Below are 22432 nucleotides of genomic sequence, written 5' to 3'. Positions count from 1 at the left end.
TATGAGGCTGATTTCACTAACAGCACTGTGCGTGTCTTTCATACCTGATTGTTAGATATGGAGAGCCGGAGTGGAGAGAGTTTTCTCTGTTTGGGGTCATTTAGTGATTTCCCCTTAGGCCCATCACAGTCCATGGTGAGGTTCTGGTTCTGGCCGCTCTCGTCCCGCGACGGTTCTTTGTCCTTGCGGCCGCGCCGTCGTGTGCTAGAGCCCAGATTCTCTGTGGGTTCCAAGTTATGCTTGAGCACGGGGCATTCCGGATTGCCTTTCACACACGCACAGTCCACCTTATATTTACTAGCAAACAAGATGAGAAACAGGAGAAGTAGTGAGAAGAGTGCAAACAGTCTATATTAAACAATTATATGATGGTTTGGTGGCAACCAGAATAAAAAATGTCAAAAAGAAGAGTCATTACATCCAGTAGTGCGTGTTCTTACCAGCTGCCGTAGTCATAATCAAAGCCGATGGTGATTTCACTGCCCTTGGGGATGGACCTCAGAGAGTAAATGTATAAATGCAGCATGCCGTCCTCGATTACGTGGCGCACCTCAGCGTTGGGGGTGCATGAGCGACGAATGAATCGGGCCTCGTTGCCAAAACTACGTGCGTCCACACACATTTCCAACCCGTCAAACTTCGAGTAGAACAATACAAAAGGGTACGGCCTGCAAAAAATAAAATAAAAATTCATATAAACAAAAATGCAGAAGCAAAACTAATGCTCAAAGTTTCCTTTCAAGTACCTCTTAAAGAAGTAACCATTGGCCTCAAATTGCTGTTGTAGCATGACCTTCCCCCTGTACTCGATGATGAGCGAATCGACAGCCAAATCCCGGACAGCCTTAAGAATGCGCTTGTTCTTCTGTACGTAACTCTGGGAGGAAAAAGTCACGATGAGCATGTCGTACAAAGCCACAAACGGCACACCAGAAACGCAGACCAATACTGTGGTGGAATATTTAGTATTTAATACCTCCACAGGTGGTTTGAAGGCTGCGGTGTGTGTATTGTAGGCCAGCGTTTTGCCATCTCTGGCTTCCTTTACTCTCAGCAGTATCCGCACTTCTTCACTGTACTGATTACTGCTGGCTTCCTCATAGCGCTCCATCCACGACTTCATCTTATTCTCCCAGAGAGAGGGAGGATCTGTCGGCTCACACTCGGGAGCTGAGCCCTGAGGTCACAAGACGCACAAAATGGTAAACAAGCAGTCTAAGCATGAGTAACGCACATTAAATAGTCATTTGGGGGGAGGATTTGGATCGCTCCAGAATGCCCACCTTTACTCTAGACGATTTTCTAGAGCCTTCACGGAATGACTGAAAAACAAACACAAGCAGGAATCAGACTTGCATGTTTCAAAGCAGGTGGAGTAATTGAGTTTGGTTCCATAAAATGGGATATTTACATATATAATATCAAAATAGACAACAGACTACAGAAGCAATTACGGTTTCCACAAAACTAAAATTTTGACGTCATGTTTACATTCGGCTGTTGTGTGATTCAGACCTTCTTGGCCCTGGTTGTAGCCGAGGGCTCCTTTTCTCCACTCTTCTTTCGTTTCTTATCCGCCTGCTTGTTCCCGAGACGTGCTGTGGTGAGTGTGATGCTGGTGGGGGTGTGTTGAAACGCTGTGTACAAGTCTAGTGGAACCTCATCTCCGCTTTCTGTAGCACTGGTGTCCCCATCTACAACAAAACACACGGTACATGAGCTTGTTTATTGAATTCACCCCCTAAACCATTATAGTACAACTGACATTCAACCCTCAACCATAAATATAAGGTCACTGCAGTTTAAACAGACACTACTTTCCTCAAAGTGCACTTTGGCATTGAATCAAGCTGCAGTTGTAAAGCCCAAGCATTTTCCAGCAGGTGGCAGTAGATATTTTCAATCTGAAGAAATCTCTAGCAGCTACTGACAACACTACACGGAGAGCTTCTTATAGAATTGCCCGTATAGATTTCAGGAGGGTCAGATGTATATGTCATGTTAAACAAAAGCTCATGTGATCCTGTGTAGCGTAAAGGCTTCAGACTCTAAAGCTGAACTGTGGGAAAACGCAGTAGCGGCATTGTTTCTGTGGGAGAGGCTGAACGTGTCTATAGGTGTGTTTGTTTGTGTGCATGCATGAAAGAAACTCACCAGACATGTTCTCTCTCTTCCTGGTTTGCAGCAGGATGGCGTGCTCTCGGTCCAGGGTGCGCGGCTGACAGCGTTCACACAGGTAGGTCTCGGGAATGTGCTGCCGGTCGATCCCCATGCAGTCTATGTGCTGCCACACACTAATGCACAGAGACATGTTTTAAATCATTTCAATTATGCTATTATTTGTGCCTGAATTTATTTTCTGTGTCAAAACACACAGCTTCACATCCAATTATGTCAAATACTATGATCGCTGAACAATTATTGATATTAGCCATGAAATGACATCAACATTTACATGCAAAGTATCTGTAAATAATGTACTAAATATTAAACCACTGTTATCTTTAATGAAATGCATTTAAAATAAGGGCTGGTAAATATGTTAGATAACATAGCTCAGAACTAATCTAGAAAAGAACAGTACTACATCTAAAATTATATTTAGCAAAAACTTAATACATTAATAGTACACACACTACTGTTTATAGTTTGGAATTGGTAAGAGTTTTTGGTAAGAATGCTCACCAAGGTTGCAATTATTTGATCAAAAATATAGTAAAAACAATACAATGTGGAATTTGATTACTATTTAAAATAACAGTTTTCTAGTTTAATGCATTTTAGGATGTCATTTATTCCTGTGATTTAAAGCTGAATTTCCAGCAACCATTGCTCAAGTCTACACTGTTACATGATCCTTCAGGAATCACTCTAATGCTGCTTTGGTTCTTAAGAAACATTTATTTTGGTGAATTGAATGTGTCCGTGCTACTTTTTATTGAAATATGAAAAACACATATACCATGAATATTTTTTCACTACATCTAAGAGCATATCTAAGGGGCATCTATGCCCTTTTAGACAAATTTTGACAGATGACCGATCTCTACTACCCAGAAAATTGTTTTTGAAATAGCAATACTACATTAGAAAACATTTAGGCCTGGTTTCACAGACAGGGCTTAGACTAGGTCATAGTTCAATTAGGACATTTAAGTCATTTTTATAAACATGCCTTAGGAAAAACATTGCCGGTGTGCATTTTGAGACAAAATCAATGCAACGATATATTTGAGCAAGTTTCTTCCAGTTGAAACAGCTCAGACTTAGATTTTAATCTGGAACAAGGCTTAAACCTCGTCTGTGAAACCGGGGGATAATTACATAGATTCGTTACATCTACCCAACATTTAAAATATCTGGGACACCTTTGTCACTCTTTGTGGCATCTTTGCCATCTTAATATCGGACTCCGTCTATAACCCACCGGTTGTAGTTCACCCTACATGATTCTTTAAACCAGGCCTCGTCTCAAGAACTAGCTCCACATCAATAAAGCCTTTCAGACAGCTTAAGACAGGCAAGCAGGTTTTGACACACAGACATGAAGAATGCTGCAGGTTCATATGTGGACATGGTCTGAACATGTCAAATCGGCATCAGTGTGTGTGTGGTCCCACCTGCACTTGTCGCAGCAGATCATGTAGCCATCGTCATGGGTGAAGCCGCAAATGCAGCGTGTGATGTCAGCGCCGTAGCTGCTGTCTTCTGAGGTGCTGAGCGTGGTGCCGCGTGACGCCTCGTCCTGGCCGCCAGGCACAAACAAGTTCTCGCCTGGCCGGCCCCCGGACACAAACAAGCTCTCGCCCGGCCGGATCAGCACCGAGGGAGGCGGGGACGCCGGCGGGGTGGGTGGGGGTCGAGCCCCATAATTGTGGTCCTGCAGTAGAACCAATAGAAGTGAATGCGTGATCAGACATCACCGAATGCAGATGAGCAGGCCATCGATGTGAGAGCAGGAAGGTGTGTGGTGTGTTGTGCTGGGGGACAATACTCACGGCGTAAGGCAGACCGATGTAGCCGTGGGAGTGGTGGGAGCCGCTGCTGTAAATCTGGTGAGGGTAGCTGGACTTCTCAACTACCACAGAGCTCGCCTCCACAGATTCTGGTCTACTCCATACACACAAACACACAGGAAAAAAAAAAAAGAGACCAGAATGAGGAACAAGATTAACAAGGCGTGTTTTAAGCATACAAAAAAAAACAAAAAACAGGTTTGACAGCAGTTAAACAAAGGGGAAACGAAGATGGAAGATTAACAAAGCTTGCTGGGTTTCAAGGAGAAGTTTATTCACCAACGAATCAACGGTTGGTTGGGTTTGCATCAGTCATTGCATATTTTAGCATGACACACAACACCAAAGACCTCAGTAATGACCTGCTATCTGTACACATGTGTGTGTTTGTCTGTGTGTGTGTGTGTACGGTCATGCCCTCAGCTGGCGGGACGCGGCTTGTAGAAAGTGAAATAATAGGATCACACTCCTCTGGAATCTTACAATAAAGTCGGTCACAAACCCCAAACCCTATCTGGACCACACAAACATGCCAAAAAAAAAAAAAAAAAAAAGGGCCCTTGTTTTTACGTGTTATTAGAAGCGAACGAAATGAAAGAAGATTTAGAGTAAACCCAGAAATGGCAGCAGTGTTTTGGATATAAAACTGGCTGCAAAAGAACCTTCAATGCCAAGTTTTATTGGCAAGAAAAAAAAACTCAAATAGAAAGATGGACCAATCCGGACAGATTAATAATTGCATATACAAACATAACAGCAATTTTCTTTCCACACAGAAACTGTGTCAAGGTCACGCAGCCACTCTGATGCCAGTATAGAAACAGATTACACGCTTAACCTGACACCAATGCACTCACAGAAACAGTTACGGCGTCATTTGCACACTACTATACTTCTGCATACGAAGAAAGCATGAGTGTTTTCAACGGGTGAGACACAAAGACAAGCACATACAGACACAGTAGTAGTCCTTTAAAACATGCTTACTTACAAAAACGGTTTCAAACCTACCATAAATCAAAGTGTCTGCAGCGTAACCAGCAGAAGCAGCGCGACAGCACGCAGAAACCGCTCCGTATTTGTTTCTCTTTCCAGTTTTTGTAAGGGTCTCGTTTTCCTCTCAATCGTTACGCTCTCACAGCAAGCAGAGAGAAACCGTACCTGCTGGCCTTCTTGTCACATTCACCTCGTGCCGTCTGTCCCTACCTCACACGCACACTTCCTGATTCAGCTGGCGCTTCGCAAGCCCAACTGTCAAAGTGAAAGTGTGTGAACTGCTGAGGGGCGGACCCTCGAGAGAAAGCGAGTGCGAGCGTGTGTGTGTGTGTGTACACAAGTCAAGTGAGAATGAGAGCTCTTATGAAGAAATGGCCCTTCCAGGCAGGCGATTAATGATTTGTAGGTTTTATTGATGCTTTTACACTGCTGTGTGGTTTTAGCGATAAGATTATCAACGCGGGACAGGTGACAAGCCGGGGGATTTCCTGTGCATTGATGACAATAAACTGTAGTGTCTTTACTAAAAAAACAGGTGTTTCTCTCAGCAGGGTTAGGAGGAGGACTTTAAACAGGCAGCAAGTCAAAAGGAGACAGAGAGAAGGTGTTTGAGTAGGTGCAAATGCGGAGAGGGGTTTGACAGATTGAAGGATTACCCAATAAACGCAGCATTTAAACACTCGCATAAAACAAAGTGATAAGACAGTTCGGTTAATTGTTTTCAAACATTTACATTACTCTGACTCAAACCAAAAGTCAGTTTGGTTCTTAATTTAGTTTGGTGATCAATCGGTACAGAAATTAGTTGGTTAACCAAAGTTTGACCAATTCTATTTTGCTTTAACTTCTTTTCAAGATCTGAGGTAAATGATCCATTGTCACTTACATTACAGCCATCAAAAAGCCCAAATTCAATCAAATATCGTAAAACAATGCATTCAGTGACTGTTGATAATGTGTAGTTACATGCATACTAAGTTAACCATAGTATTACAATATAATAACTTATTTAATTTTAATATATATACTCTTGATTACACAGTTGCTTATTAGCATGCATATTACTAGAGTATTAACCATGTATTAGTGCTAATTAAGTACATATTAATGCCTTATTCTCCTAATCTTACACAATACCTAAACCTAACAACTACCTTACTAACTATTAATAAGCAGCAAATTAATAATTTATTTAGTGAAATGTGGTAGTTAATAGTTAACAAGTGTTACTTATTCTAAAGTGTTACCATACTCTTATTAACACAAATATAAATCGGGCCAATTTCCTGGGTGGCCACGAGTCGAGGAGTGTGGTGTTCTAGAATTCTAAAATAACCGGAATTGCTAAATGGAATCGGAATTATTAATTTGATATTAAATGATTCCATCGCCAATGACCCCCGTGAAAATGTTTTCGCCGTTAAACAGCATAAGGTTGAACGCTGTGATTAAATAAAGTCTTAACCTCTTAATATGGAAATGTCATCACAGCACACTATGTTGTTATACGTCGCGTCAAACTAAATAAACGAACTTTGGTGCAAAACTGACCACAGAGAGAAAATCACATGAGAGCTGGGAAAGACGGAGGACAGCGTGTGTGGTGCTGTAATTGTAGCTCCAATTAAATGTGAAGGATATGCATGCGCTAATCATAGCCCACCACTCCAGACACAGCTTAATATGGAATAGACAATTCACACACACACCTGCTGAGAGAAAGTGGGGCGGCAGATAGGGCACAGAAAGAGTAACAGCTCAGTTTTAAGGCCTTCTATTACATGCATGGACATGAAAAGACTCAGGTTGCACGCATGTCATTTTAGCATAAACCACTCGAAGCACAAAGCAGTGTCTGTCTAGGGCTAGATGAGGTTTAGAGGGATTACAGCAGCCGTTTCGGGTCCAGTGGCATTTTAACGGACTCTCGGTTTGACATCACGGTGATGCACAATGCCTGGTAACCATGACAACCTCTGCCGCAGGCCCGGGGTGGGCCGACCCCGACTGAGAAGTAATGTCAGGAATAAGCAAAGAGCCACGTAGGAGACATGTCAAACTCGGACGATGCGCAAAACACCACGTAAGACCGCCCAGAGATAAACAATGCTACGTTTATTTCCAGTATGTGGCGTTCCTCATTTAGTGGCTGAGATCTTTCCTGAAGCTTATTAGAACCATGTGGAATAAATCTGCGTACGCAGACAGGCGTAAGGACGCCCGAAAGACACTAAGACCCAGACGGACGTAAAGCGACGAGGCAGCACACGGCCTCTTAAGCTCCAGAGCCCAGCTGTCACTCAGACGGCTGCCATGACAACAGGCCCCGCCCAAGAGCATGCTGCAGAGGGGAGGGCTCTGCTGCACAGCACATGATGTCAAATCTATTAGACGTCTAACAGCTGTGTTTCCTGCACTGAAACTAACGAGATGCATTTATGAATAGTAACAGAGTGCAAGATGTGCGTACTGATGCCACAAACACAAAACTGCATACAAAAAAAACCCTCATTAGCAATGCAATTTAGCATTTACTTCTAGGGACTGTACACCAAATTAAATTTAAATGGTCTCATTGGCTTGACCTTTTGTTGTTTTTTTTTTTGCCTTGAAGATCCATTCTTCACACAAAGCTATCTATGCTTTCAGGAGACTCGGGGTGCACAAGTCATACAGATCACTTTTATGGTGTTTGCCTGTCCATTGTTTGGAAAACACCAAATGCTTCATAACATATGTTCAACTGAAAAATAATTGATTTTTCTATGGGGATGCAGTAGAAGCAGAGCGTGTTTCTGATGAGAAAGTAGCACATAGATGAGAGAACGGAAGCGGTTGGTGGAAAAATCTGACTACAGATGCGTTTCACTCTGCTGATGCCACCAGAGAACGAACGAAATGAAACGAAACGAAAGGTAATGATGAGTCAATATGAAAAGACAGTGACAGAGAGAGAGAGAAACTCACTCTGAGCCTGCAGCCATGTCCAGGTACGAGGTGTTGGCCGTGTCCACCCCTACTGGGACGACTACGCTCATGACGTTCTGTGCTGGGAGTCTCTTGTCCTACCGAGTCCAGAGCACAGCAATCCAAAACACTGAGGCATGTCAGCCACAGCACTCATTGCACACATCTAAGTGCATCCACAAGGCCTGCAAAAAGACAGAGGAAAAAGATGCATCACTTTTAAAGTTTGCAAATCAACTTTACATCAGACAGAACACAAACAGAGCAATAAAAACGTGATGGGGGCACATTCATAGACACTACACACAGACATATCACGAAACCTGGGTCACTACAGCTAGTGGTGTAAACAGGATGTGACTCTTTTTACAGAGTAACTATGATTCATAAAACAAATATGAGGCCATGGATGGCCCTGAGGCATGATATTATTCTTGCAGACATCAAGGTTTCTGGTTAACAGGAATACTATAAATGTATGTAAAATAACTTGTTACTTAAATTTTTAATAAATAAATAACTAAAGATCGGGTTTGTGCTTTAACATTTTGGTTTGGGTAAAGTTTCCGTAGCCATCAAAAAAAAAAAAAAAAAAAAATTCTGAACATGTCCTTTTTAAGACATGGGAGGGGAAGTGAAGACTGTGTGGCAAAACCGCATCCAATAACAGAGCTCGACCTTTGCAGAAACAACAAACAGGTGAAGTGACTCTGCAGCGGCTCAAGGGGGCGCAGTTGCACGCATGGTCACAGCCACCATGAAAGTGGAGGAAGAGAGAGAGAGAGAGAGAGGGAGGGGGGGTACAACATGGAGACGGCCTTTTATATTTTCCGCTCTCATCCATAAACGTCCACTCATCCCGGTCGTGCACAGAGACGTGTGGTTGCTGCATTGCTTGCGAGAGGATTTATTGTGTGCAAAAGGCGGAGGCAAAGAACAGAAAACGAAGAATGGAAAGATTAATGATTAAGCTTTGTATGTGTCAAGAAGAGGGAGACGAAGAGAGGTGGATAAAGAAGGGAACAGGCACTGACTGACATCAAAAAAGAGCCACAGTAGCCAATCAGGGGCTTCCCTTGTAAAGTAAGGTTTTAATCCTGGTCAGAGGGGCTAAATGTGTCACACCGACATACTTCCCCTGAAACAACAGGGTGGTGACAAAGGAATTAAAGTATGTGTGTGTGTTGTGGTGATAAGTGGGATTAGAGGAGGAGCCAGATGCTGGGAGATACAGTCTACGGATGAAACCTGGATTTTGGCAACACTATACGTCTACAAAACAGAAAACAGGATGGAGGAAATCTAGCACTGTGCTACAACTTCGCCTTACTAATCAATGTCAGTATACACACACACGCACAATTTTAACCCTCACTGTGATCCAGATCACTGCAAATAAACAAAACATGAACTCGCATGTCTGCACACAACACACATCCTTGACCAGTCTTAACATGCCCCTTAAATACACACACTTACACTTCACTACGATGGTGGCATGTCTTCTGCCAACTGTTTGGAGATAAGTTTCAATGAGACGGTCATCTGCACATACGGGATGTTGAAGAACAGACTCCTAAACTGTGTGTGATGTGCTTGAGACGTGCCCTCTGTAGACCATAAAGACTAGATAGAGGCAGTCTAAAGACACAGCTCAGATCAGCTTCGGGGCTAATTAATAGGAATCTGACAACATGGTGTCTATTGGTGTGTGATTTACTCAGAAGGCAACTATAACTATCCCATTTTTGGCCAAGTCAGGTCGCTTTCAGACATGCAGTGAGCTTGATATATTGGGGATGTTTCGACCGCTGAGAAAAATGAATGTTTGACAGTTCTTGGAAAAGCACAGGAAATAATAGCTCTGCTCCAAATCTAGTGAACGGTCTTGCTGTCTTTTGTTTACACAGGCGGCTGTATCCTGAATGAATTAGAACCTAATAAGTGACTGATTTGGAATGCTATACATTAGAAGCATTATGGCTGCTCACACAAACAGAGACCAGGAGGCGCCATTCACAACTGATTGGAATAAATGCTATTTTTAATTTTGGGTGTTTGGAAAACCGCTAGAAACGACATTGCTGTTGTTCGACCAAGCCCAGGCAAAATTTCAGGGTTTTGAAAGGGGGAATGGAGACTTTTCTTCAAAAATCGAAATCCTGTAGGACACACTGACCAAAGGTGCCCCAAAAATGCTCCCTAAGTAGGCAGCATTCTATGTTTTGGAACACAGCTTGAGTTCACGAAAGCATAACAAATAAAGGGAAAAGACAAGGGAGAGACAACACTGTGTTGTGTAATAACCCCATTTCCCTTAGAAAGCATACGGTGGTCTCTTTCCAGCTCTCTCACACACACACACACACACACACACACACACACACACACACACACACACAGAGTCTGTTCTTCTTGGTCTTAGCAAAGCAACCCTGCCGTCACTGCTCAGGAATGCACGCGTGCGCACCGCCTCTCTGTACACACACCGATAACCATCACATGTTCTCCAAACAGCCAAATGAATCCACCCCCCCCCAAACACACACACACATTCAACAAAAAAACTAAACAAAACAAAACTTGAAATTGTAAAAGGGAGGTGTGGAAAAATCTAGTACAGTAGAGCATTCCTGGCTAAATCGGAGCATTCAGACTGCCTCCGACACGCCCATCTCCTTTAGTAGAAGCGCCTGCCACTCGAGAGGAACTCAGCCAGAGAGAGAGGGAGGGGAAAAAAAAAAGAGAAAGAAAAACGCTCCCCTGCCCTACCCGGATTTCTATCCCTCCTCTTTGCACTTCCTAAATAAACCCTTGACAAGGGAGGGAAAAGGGGGAGATGGCTGCGGAATTCGAGACCAATTAAATGGTCAAGAGGAAAGAGAAGCCATTTAAAGAGCCTATAAACAGATAAGCAGCATTCGAAACTAATATATAAAACACACGTATTGTTATGCGCCACATGTAATACTGCTTTTCTCGGTCCTGTCCTTCCAGGGGCTCTCCATCGCAGGTATGAAGATGAGAAAGCAATTCTGGCACAGAAATGGGCAGCTGAATCCAAGCGCTCTTCCTCCTCTCTCTGTATGCACACAATGTCGTACGGGAAGCTCCTCCTTCCGGCGGCGCGCTACAGCGGGCAGGGAAACCCACAGACTCATGCAGGAGAGTCAACACATGTTTCTCCTTTCTCTCCCCGTTTCTCCCGGTTCGTGTTGTCTGATTTGCAGCGGGGAGAGATGGAAACAGAGCAGGCTTCCAAACACTTGCAGCCTACGCTACACTGAGGCTTTAAAACAACAACGTGCCTCAAAAATGCACGAATGCGCGCCGAGAGCTTTTCCTGACTGTCATTGATAAAGATGCATGAGGTACGAGGTCGTGTCACCTTGCTCGCGCCACAAATACAACACAATCCGAGAACAATCTTGGCCACCGGCCAGCTTTAGCTGCTGAAGATGAGAGAAACGCCTATTTGAATACAATATTTTATTAGCGATGTTTTACATTAAACCAACCTTGCTAAACACCAATGCTGACAGACCTGAGCCACGTCCAGAGGCCTCAGGGTGGGCTCTTTTGACTCGGGCCAATAAGCAAGGACACGTCTTGGGCGTTTATTTTATCTCAGCCTCTCTAACAAACATTAATGAGCACACTTGACATTCTTAAATTAGATGAGGATGACTGATGCCTAACTAAATCAATGATGCACATCCCCCATTTAGAAAAGCGTGTTTCATCAAGAACCCCAGATCATTATAATTTCTGAAGGAGATCTGAAAGATGCTTGCCATAGCAATAATCACAGCTACAATGCTAGGTTGTTGCTTGGTCGTTTTTTGAGAGGTTTCAAATATGTTGCTATGTGGCTGCATACATACTAGCACGGTATCAAGATATTCTGGACCCTAAATACGGTTTTTGATTACAAGGTCAAAAAAACTTGATACATTAGCAAGGTAATTACAACCCATTAGGAAACAGAGTGCATACATTTTCATTTCAAGCTGGTTTGTTCAAATATCAGCCTTAGTAAGCCACTAAAACCCCAATGCAAACAAAGACAAATTTCCTCTCTCATATTTAATAGCAGTATTGCAGTATGCACATGAATGGATGTGCAGGAGTCAAATCAGTCAGTCACAATAGTGCTTTGGGCGAAAAGGACAGTCAGGGCCACTCAGACTTCACGATGGCACAGCTACATGATTTCATGCCTAGCTCGCACCATTACATCACAAACACCCCACAATAACATTCACACATTTATAAACGAGAAGGATGAGGTGCTGCACCCGTGTCTGTCTGCTCTATGGGACACCTGTCATGTAAGTAGGGCCCGTTGAGAGCGCTCGGTTACAGCCAGCAAACAAAAACAGGTTACCTGAGCCCACAGCTCCTCCCTGCACATCTCTCATGTGACCTTACGGCACTAATACAGACCTCCCGATGGAACGAGCTACCAGCATACACGCTTAACCACACCTAACCTCGACCAAACATGGGCTATAAGTTTTACATCTCATACAAGTAGAGAAAACCGTAGATTGGCTCTGGAGTGCGTTTAGTCCAGTTTGAGCATGTGTGTGTGTCGGTGTGCGCGATGCGAGCATAGATGCGTCACCTGAGACTGCGATTCTGAGCCACCTGCCTCTCTCTCTCTCTCTCTCTATATAACCTCCACCTCTCCTGAGTGAGGGGGAGCACTTTACTTCTCCATCCCTCTGTCAACACAGAGAACAAACAGACACTGCCTATGGCCTCACACACACACACACACACACAGCGTCGAATCACCCATGTGCAGTGAGGCTAGAATGCGAGTGTGACGTGACAACCTGACAAAGAAGAAGACAGGATGGTGAATGAAGCAGCTGCGGAGCTGTTTGTGCTGATCGGAATTGCATGCTTTAATCTTTCAGCTAGATATTTTCTGAAATAAAGTCAAAATAATAGAATATACAAGAATTTTATTAAGTCCTAGCACAACAAAAAATTCACATGCAAACTTATCCTTTCTATGCATCTCTAGGATGCAATGACCTTAAAAAAAAGAAAGGTTATGCAAAGCATGAGACTGTTGAGTGTTCGTTCTGAACTCTTCGAGTTCATCCACCGTATTTCCGTCCAATAAGACGACAGTGTGTTTGAAATGCACAGGATTGTGCCGCAAAGCGCACATTTGCTTCATTCTCCGCGTGGATCACTTCCCTCTAGTGTCGCTGTCAGAGTTGGGAGCTGTGTGTTGATGTGCGTAGGCTGATGTTCAATCCTCTTTACACAGCTGCACAGCCTCATTGTGATGTCACACCACTACACTGCCAACGATTGGACCTCCACCTACAGGAAACGCCTGTCAGAAAGCCACAGCCTGCTCTGTACATGATCTGCTTCTCTCGTTATCTACATGCAAGCATAGGTTCAAGCTTTTCCATGCAAAAAAAAAAAAAAAAAAAAGTTACCACAGACATAAATACAGTATTCATGAAGCAAACTGCCATTTATACAATAGTAGACGAATCCGTTCTTAATGGCCATCTCGAATCTCAGCCATGGTGCTGTCCTGAAGAAAAAGGGTCCCGAAGCATGTGTTTGGCAAGTGTCTCAGACCATCATCTCACCCGTGGCTGCCAAAATTTGCACCACAGAGGCCAGTCTCACAGTTCGGCTAAGAGTTTTTTTTTTTTTTTTGTCATCACATATCACTGGCTTCTACAAGAACTACACACAAACTAGCAACGCGTTGATTTTTATTACGGAAAGCCTTTCCAAACATGACCATAGTGCCAAAAGTTATAGGAACAGAACAGCGCTGCGGTTAACAAAGGCAGCAAGTAAGTGATTTCTATTGATGAAAACACATTTACAGCATTGACGGATGCTACATAGGACGAGGCCTTGAGTGGTGCTCTCACGCAGTTATATGGGTGAACTTCAGCGAACTTTCCACAGACATTAATCTGCTACAGCCATTGGATGTGAGGTGAAAGGAGAGCTCGGGAAGGGGGGTCTCCGCCAATGTCAAAGGAGAAACAATCGAGTCACAGCTGTTATCTCACAGCTTGACCCTGTAAGCCATTCTACCTGCCCCCAAAAGCTACAATAACACATGCATCAGGCCGAGCGAAAGAAACCAGACACATCAAGTGTGATAAAACGCATAAACATCAGCATTCATATGCGGCGTGATGGCTTGACCCTCTGGATAACCGAAACCCGGTGATGTGCTATCAGTTGACGCACGAGCAGTCACCCGCCTGATTCCCATCCAAGATCAAGATCACCTTTTTGCAGCATCATCGTCTATTCATTATACATCAGGGCCCATGTTTACCCCACCACACCGCTCTGATGAATAACCACATTCTTCTGGACCGGTAAACTCCCTGCTGACCAGCGGGAGGGAGCGGTAATCATGAGAGAAATATGACACAGCTGCGTGGGTTGCGCTCTTTTCAATACTGCGGTAAACTCAACAGCATCCTCAGATAAAGCTGTACCCTTTGGTGTGGCCGTTTAACTAAAACTGCTATTGCAGAGAAGTTTTAAAATACAGATGGTTGTGCGTGAGTTCTAGAAACATCTCATTTCCTGTTCATTCTTTATGTGAGGCAGTGAACACATCTAGGTCTCTGGTACTGCACAACCTTTCATTTCATAGTCAAGAATTTCCAGTAAGGTTTGAGTAAACTAAATCATAAAAGAATTTTGGGTGGTATGATGGTATGAAGCTATTTTTGTTATTTATTATGAATTAGAACTAAGATGCAAATAACAATAGGAGGAATACAATACAAGAAAGAAAGAAATGAAACAAATAGCCTATTGCATCAGGGTTGTAAGAAATACTACAGAAATAAAAAAGAACATAAAAATACAAAAATATATAATAATAAAAAGACATTTCAATGTCTTAAATACAATAAAATCATTTTGTGTGCATTTGAACTTTTTTTATATTATTATTCTGAACATTCAAGCGCAATAAGCTGTGAAATAGAACTCATTCGCATTCTGTGGAGTCAACAGAAGAGCTGCATTGAGTTTTTTAACATGTTTATTATTTTAAAATGATTTCTTTATTGTTGTAACATAGTAAGCACTTGTGTAACAGTATTTACACACGGTGGAACAGCAAAAACCTCTAGGGATGAAACGGTACATATATCATCATACCACCCATAGGCCTAGAACACATTGTGTTGTGAAACAAGGGAGGTACAAGATTAGCTGTTTAAAGCTAGATTAAAACTTGTTCTTTGTGCTACTATGAAAACACAAAGATGAGTGAGTAATAAATCCCTTATTGTTCCTTCCACAAAGGGCTGCATGTTTATACTTTTACTTAATTCCAGTGTAACATCTTGCCGAAACCTGTCTCATGTTTAGCACTTTAACTTGTAGTAAAGACAACAATGATCTTTTTATCCCCTATGAAAACAACCATTTGAAGGGGGGAAACCTTGTGTTGAACCACAACGACAGAACACTTGTCGTTTATTATAGTTTGCTTTATGAATGAGCTGAGATTTGAGTGTCTGCATACATTTATGAGGGTTTATCCAGATTTAGCACAAAGGCTGCACATCCAGCACACTCATATGGTTCAGTTTATGCGCCGAAGCGTTCAATGATCATATTTGGTGAAACACAGCCCTGTGTTTGTTCTGGTGTGTGTTGTGCACTTGCCTGTGGGTCAGTGTGTTGGCGCTGCGGTGTGTGTGTGAGAGCTGATCGAGGGGTGTGGAGGCTTTCATTACCACAACATCAACTCATCCGCCATTTTCACTATGTCCCCGAGAGGAAATACTGCGCTCGAAGACTCGCTGAAATTTGACAGAAAACGGCCAAGATAACAAGAAACCCACCTTTTCACATAAGCTTAAGTATCTATGTGTCAAATGCGCTGTTTGTGTGCTGGAACCAAGTGTTTGCGTCGTTTCTGCGTCGCTAGCGACGACGACTAGCTAACCACAACTTGCCTCAAAAATGTTTAAGATTATCTTAAAGGGGAAAGTGCGTTTTAACGACTTCGTTTGACGTTTAAATAACCTTATGATCAGTTAGCACGTCTACATCGCTAAACCAACCGCGTCAGGTCTAAAGTTACTAGTTCATTAATCAACATCCTCACAAACAGCTAGTCGGTGAAGCTAACTGGTTAGCTTGCTATGCTAATGCGCATCGATTATGATACACCGGAGCGTTTAATTTCCTCACATAGGAGCATAAATCAAATTTCCAAGGATAAATATTCAAACCCAAATATTCCTAAAAACAAAAACGCGTCGTTTTATTGGTTTTATCAGTTTATTGGCGGTAAACGTCATAACTGCGCAGTTCGTTGGTAAAGTAAAGCAGCGCGGTTCTGGTCCGGTTTGAGAAGCTAAAGCAGATCTGATTATACATTATTATTATATTATATACATTATTATACACGAACCAAGCCTGAACCCCTCCCCCCAGCAATAATTATCAGCATACAACCACACAAAACACATCAGACAAACAGACACTAAACAAGAGCTCATATTCTGTCCTCTTTGCCAAGTCAACGCATTATTATGCTAAGCAGCACCAAGTCAAATTCTCCGCAGCGATTAGAGCGCAAGTCCCCTCAAAAAAAAGATTAAAATCACCTCGTATTTAGATGGTTTTAACTACTAAGAGTCAGTTCCAGTCAATAGGCTTCAGAAGTGTGTTTTTTTATGGGGTAAGAGTGAACCTAGGGAACGGTTAGCTGGAGTTGTGAGGTGTGTAAACAAAAGCCGTGTTGTTGCAGGCTCTGTCAGAGCACACATTGCCATTTTAAACATCTCACACCTCTCGTTCTCTAAAAAATGCACAACAAAACACGTGTTAATAGTTGTAAACGTGTGCATATATCGCCGTCAGGGTTGTAGATGAGTGTCGGGAGCAACAAAAAACATCTGTGGGCACGACTTCACCAAACGAGAAACGCTCTTCAGCAGCTTTTTTTTTTTTTTTGCATCTAAAGAGATTTTTGAAGTCTTGAGCGGTTTCTTTCTTTGGCTGGCTAAGTTGCTAGCATTTCTTTTGGTGACTGCTGCTGTTGCTAGCAGCTTTACAACAACGCAACGAGTTTCCGCTACTCTTGTGTGCAGCTTTCCTGATTTCTATTACAAGAAAACAGCGTTACAATTTAATCTCTTCTTCTGTGAGGCATTAAAGGAGGGTGTGAGCTAGCTAGCAACCTTAGCTGCTAAATTAAGTCATACACACACACTCCTCATATTTGCCCTCTTTAAAACAAGCCAGGTGGGATTTAATACTCAAATGAAGAGGTAACAAATGCACAGCGGCGTTATAATTACATCTATTAATAACAAACTAAAAATTCAAGCTCGTTAAAGCTACTTTCAGGATCTACACGAGGATGGGACGCTCTTCAGCAAGTCACTTAGACAGTGGCATCAAACAGCCGTCTCTGATAAACAAATAGATAGCTGTAGGATCTCGGCAGGTACTTACCGTTGATGTCCACTGTGATAACGGGGAATAGAGACACGGGGGACTCGGGTAAGACCCCGCCGCCTGATCTAACACACAACCAAAACAATACTTCGCTCCCCACTGCGGATGTGTAACAAAGCGTTACAAATCGCGCTGTTTCGCACCTGTGTTTCGCCTCGTGGTGGTCTTATCCAAACGTATAGTTGGAGTCTGTTAAAGCCCGATAATTTTGTCCGTATCTGTGCCGACAGTTAGAAACTGGATCCCTTCAATCCTGTCTCTTTTCCCTGTGCAAAAATGGCGGCCCTGGCAGAAGTGCCGTGACTCCGCCTCCCCCCGCGCGCCCCCGCCCGGCTCTCTGTCACTGCGCGCTCCGCCTCTACATTCCGCGGGGTTTCCCGGCGCAGAACCACAGGGGCGCGCGCAGGGGGGAGAGAGAGGAGAGTTCATCCGCGGCGAGCGGGAGCGCGCATTCTTCTCATCATACAGTCCAAACATAAGACTCTTCTGCAGCCCGCTGTGGAGAAATAATCCCGAAGGCTCGGCCTAGCGAGATGAATGCCTAAAGAAGGGGAAAAATAACTGCAATTACGATTATAGTGAGTAACTTATTATAAGAAACCCTTCAACACGAGAACTTCCAAACTGAATTTCGAGGACTTGTCGTTTTGCAGTATAAACAATGTGAGGAATGAGTTTGAAGTTGATTCACTTACACTGGAAAAAAAAAGAGTGTCGAAAAAACTCTATACCCTTATATAGTGCATTTTGTAATGGTTTCCAAAAACATAGTGGACATTATCGAGTGCACTCATTCAATCCCACAATGCACCTCGTCTTGCCAGAAGATGGTGCCATTCACAGCACTTCCACTGCACTCTAGCTGCATTCCAAATGCAGTATGTACTCAACCGTGTAATGTATAGATTATATACAGTACAATTGTTTTGTGGTTCATAATCTGAGTCTGATTAACATTCCATTCTTTGTTTTTTTCCGGTTAAGTGCATCATCCAAGGTTTTAATGTGCACTTTTTCTTTTTGGAATTTTCAGTGTGATCATACTAATCATACAAGATAACGTCATAGAATAGTGCACAAGTACACAATTTGGGACGCACCTTCACAGTGTCCGAATTCACTCACTTGTATGTATTCACGCATTCCGAAAGAAAAACTAAAAAAGTGAAAGTCGTGACATTTGCCAAGTATGGTAACCCATACTCTAAATTGGTGCACTGCATTTAACCCATCCAAGTGCACACACACAGCAGTGAGAAGTGAACACACCGTGAACACACACCCGGAGCAGTGGGCAGCTATAGATGCAGTACCCAGGGAGCAACTGGGGGTTCAGTGCCTTGCTCAAGGGCACTTCAGCCAAGGGGTATTAAAGGTGGAAGAGAGCGCTGTTCCCCCCATCTACAACACCGGACAGCACAGAGACTCGAACCTGCAACCTTCAGGTAACTAGTCCAAGTCTCTATCCATTAGGCCACAGCTGCCCTTCTGTGGCCTATATTCAATGGAGTAATATAGGGAATAGTGGTTAGGTAAGCACCCTAAGTGCTGGATACTTCATGCACTCAATTGTAACAGTTTACACACTAAGCAGACTCTGATGTTGGATGACAAAATAACTTTGAATGCTAGGGTGCATAGTATATAAACCTGTTTTTAAACGGTCTTATGGTATAAACACATAGAAGAGTTCACTGGATATTCTGGTTTCTAAATATGGCTCGGTTTCCTCCTTCATTATAAATCTATGGGTTTGTTTGCTCAACCGCCAGCCAAAAATGCAGTTGTAGTAGTAGTAGTAACACAGTAAGCCACATGATTTGAGGTGACATTCATGTCATATCACAAACGATACATCCCAAATTTGGTTTAAATCCCTAAACCAAAGTGGTGTTGTTTTTTTTTGCAAAGTAGCTTGTCTACCATTACAAATAAAAGTTTGGTAAAAGGTTTCAATCATGCCAAGACCTTGTGTTTTGCTTCGATATCCGGATGTCTTGCAATGATAAGATAAGAGTCTAACTTTTGTATCTGCATGTTTATGTTGTAAAACCGTCTTTTTATAGGTTCCTGAAGTGGAAGTCTAATCGTCAGCCCTACACGCATTTCCTTTCTTTATGGAATCCCTTCCCCCATAATAACTATCTGAATGTCAAAACATATATGAAACAATAATAGCTAAACACAAAAACTGAGTGAAAATTAAGCAGACGGCAGCCCACGCATAGCCTACTACGGTTGAATACGAACACCTACTTTTGAGGCCCAAAACAATAAATGGCTGCAAATCTGTTACGTAACCCTTTACACAATTGCGTTTTTTTTCCCCCCTCAAGGTAACTGGAGTGAGATGACCACAAATATAAACAGAAACATCTGCAGAGTGTAATGAAAAGGCAATTTTCCATTGGCTGTGAACAGACCCACTCTTTTTTTTTCATTTCAAGTTCACGTTGAGATATAATGCACAATATCCATAATAAAAAATGAAAAGTGCATTGTTGTCCTTAATCATTTCCTGGTAAACTAATATCATATTGTGGAAGGATCTCCAAATGTTGCTCTTCAACCAGAGGGATTCATTCGAGCACCTCACCCCACACACATATACCCTTCCTCCACCACACTGAGCCCGACTGGATCGAAACCGCATCCTCCTGCGCATGCGCAGTCTGTCCTATAAAACCAACCACTAGCAGTTGAAGAGCTATGCTGCAACGCAGAATGGAGAGACACGGCAAGACAAAGCAGAAAACTGCGATGTGACGCGCCGACCATCGAATTTGTACAGTTGAAAGGAAAACGACACTAAAGAGTAAAACCGAGCTGTTGTATCGCACAGGATTGCATACGCCAGTCAAACCATCTTCAGGTTTTAATTCTCAGGACGATGAGACTATAGATGGATATTAAGACGGGCTACATCACAACCGTTCCTGGAGCCTAGGGTATTATTTAAGTGTCGATACCGTGCAAACTTGTTTATGCTTTCAAAATGGCGATTTTCTCCGCTCGTCCCCCTCCCTGGCCTTCTTGAATAGAATGAACGACACTGCCCTTGACCAATAATACGCGTATGGTTCTGTTTCCTCGGCGCCGATTGGCTACAGATGACATCATCCGTATTGTGGGCGGGCTCTGAGCTGCGAGGGGAGAGCGGCGCACCCGGAGATACGACTGCATTTGGGGACGACAGTAGGGCGCCATTAACTCCTAATCTCATTAACGAACTGAATTACACGAATTAGCGTTTAAGAAGAGCCCTTAAGCGGAGCTGGTTGATATACAAAATTAATTCAAGGCGTCATTACTCCTCGCGGCACTGCACAAATCGCGCCAGAAAACATTGCTGCCGAAAACCGGATTCAGCTCCTTGAGAGTACGTCACCAGTCGTGTGTATTAAAACGCTAATGACTAAAAACCTTAATGTGCTTTAATCGCCTCAAACACAGCGGGGATATCTGGAAGTAGTGTTTTGGACGCTGGGTGGTTCGTTTCAAAGAACCGAATATAACGATTCTTTTCTTTCTTTTGCGTCATGACGTAATTACGTGCCCCTTTAACAACATGATGTGACAAATTACGAGTTTATAGTGATTAAGTAGTTTCTTGCAGTCATCAAGTAAATTATATTTAAGTCAACTCCGTTGCATATGCGTGTTAATAAACCTACCATGCAACTAAGAGTCCTGAAACCAGTACATAAACCATCTTTAATCTAGAACTGCTAGGGATTAATCGTTGAAAAGATCTAAAGACAGTTCGTCTATGATTTGAAAATCAACGTTGGTTGGCAGTGCATTTGAAATTCCATATCTTGTGTGTTTTGGGAATTCTTAAAGGTCAAGCTGCAATTTACGAGAGAAGTCAGAACATTGTTTATTACGTCACAATAACAGAGCTGCAACAAAAGCGTTTGTGTCTCTGCTGCCTGATCAGGAAACGAATCGTGTGCAGAAAACGTCCTGGCTGAATGAGGTCTCACGTCGTCGTTGTTGTCGTGCCATAGTGCTCTCATAACTAATCTGTTCCGCGCGCTCGTTAAAATGGATGTTAGGTAACGCCGTGGCTTTGAGCTGCATGACCCGCTCGCCTTCTCCATTGATTGTGTTCCCACAGCCGCCATGTTGTCGATCCCACGCCTCCTCTGCGCTGCTCTGGGGATGAGAATTAGGAAATGGCATATTGGACGGAGCTTTTTTTCTCTTCTTCTTTTTTTTTCTGTAGAGCGCACTGCTCAGTGAGTTACAGTTGTTGTTGTTTTTTTACGCCGGCTCCATTAATAAAGTCCCTTAAACTCAATATTCCACGCAGGTTCGTTAATAATAATATTTTAACGCGTTAGTATCCTATTTTTGTCCATTACATGATCTACGAAATTGTCTTCTTCCTCCAAGTGCATAGTACATTGACAAAATTGCGAGATGTTACAGCTTTAAAATGAAATCATTATTAAAATGGTTAGTTAAGTGCAGTGGTTTGTTATCAAGTGGCTGAAATAAACGGATATCAACTATAAAACCCATGGTGTCATATTTTATACATTCAATTCTAAGGCCTTTAGGTTACCAGTACGATGGAAAATTAGCTGGAAAACCTGTTCTACACACGCCAATTTAAATTTAAGTGCTACTAACCTATTATAGAGTGATATTTACATGCATTTCATAAGTAGTCTGCTTTACTCCTAGAAATGCAAATTATATTACAAGATATCAGAATTTCATATTATGTTTTGTTCACATAGCATCTACACCAAACTATATTGTTATACGAGCACCACATTCACTTATATCATACTCTATGGGCCTCAAAAGCCTAACGTGTCAAATATGATTCAAAATATTTTGTAAAGAATAATCTAATAAAGAGGTTCAATAAACTATTCCATATATATATATATATATATATATATATTTTTTTTTTTTTTACAGGGTTAAGATGGTAGAAGGAC

At 42.6% G+C, this 22432-nt stretch overlaps 1 protein-coding gene and 1 long non-coding RNA gene across 17 annotated transcripts in view; one reads left to right on the top strand and one right to left on the bottom strand.

The window, feature by feature from the left end:
- kmt2e (lysine (K)-specific methyltransferase 2E) overlaps positions 1–22432 on the bottom strand; it is a 33293-nt gene that overhangs the window by 9550 nt on the left and 1311 nt on the right. For 3 of the 16 annotated variants that reach the window (XM_052577143.1, XM_052577116.1, XM_052577172.1), the window contains exons 1-11: positions 17475–17764; positions 7980–8164; positions 3999–4110; positions 3621–3880; positions 2155–2294; positions 1516–1694; positions 1284–1322; positions 977–1177; positions 747–877; positions 441–668; positions 45–297 (exon numbers count right to left, since the gene is read on the bottom strand). In XM_052577143.1, the coding sequence (XP_052433103.1) occupies positions 45–297; positions 441–668; positions 747–877; positions 977–1177; positions 1284–1322; positions 1516–1694; positions 2155–2294; positions 3621–3880; positions 3999–4110; positions 7980–8050 (1614 nt within the window). In that variant the 5' untranslated portion in view covers positions 8051–8164; positions 17475–17764. Of the gene's footprint in view, positions 1–44; positions 298–440; positions 669–746; positions 878–976; positions 1178–1283; positions 1323–1515; positions 1695–2154; positions 2295–3620; positions 3881–3998; positions 4111–5027; positions 5251–7979; positions 8165–17474; positions 17822–22432 lie in introns of those variants that run through there. The other 13 variants (XM_052577150.1, XM_052577191.1, XM_052577188.1 and 10 more) reach the window with 12 other exon arrangements.
- On the top strand, positions 18025–21999 carry LOC127973254 (uncharacterized). Its single transcript, XR_008157258.1, has 2 exons — positions 18025–18922; positions 19814–21999. It is a non-coding gene; the product is annotated as an uncharacterized LOC127973254 (long non-coding RNA).

The sequence above is a fragment of the Carassius gibelio genome, chromosome A4, assembly GCF_023724105.1.
Source record: "Carassius gibelio isolate Cgi1373 ecotype wild population from Czech Republic chromosome A4, carGib1.2-hapl.c, whole genome shotgun sequence".
NCBI lineage: Eukaryota > Metazoa > Chordata > Actinopteri > Cypriniformes > Cyprinidae > Carassius > Carassius gibelio.
Note: the sequence above shows the minus strand (reverse complement) of the source record. Positions and strands in the feature narration are given on the sequence as shown.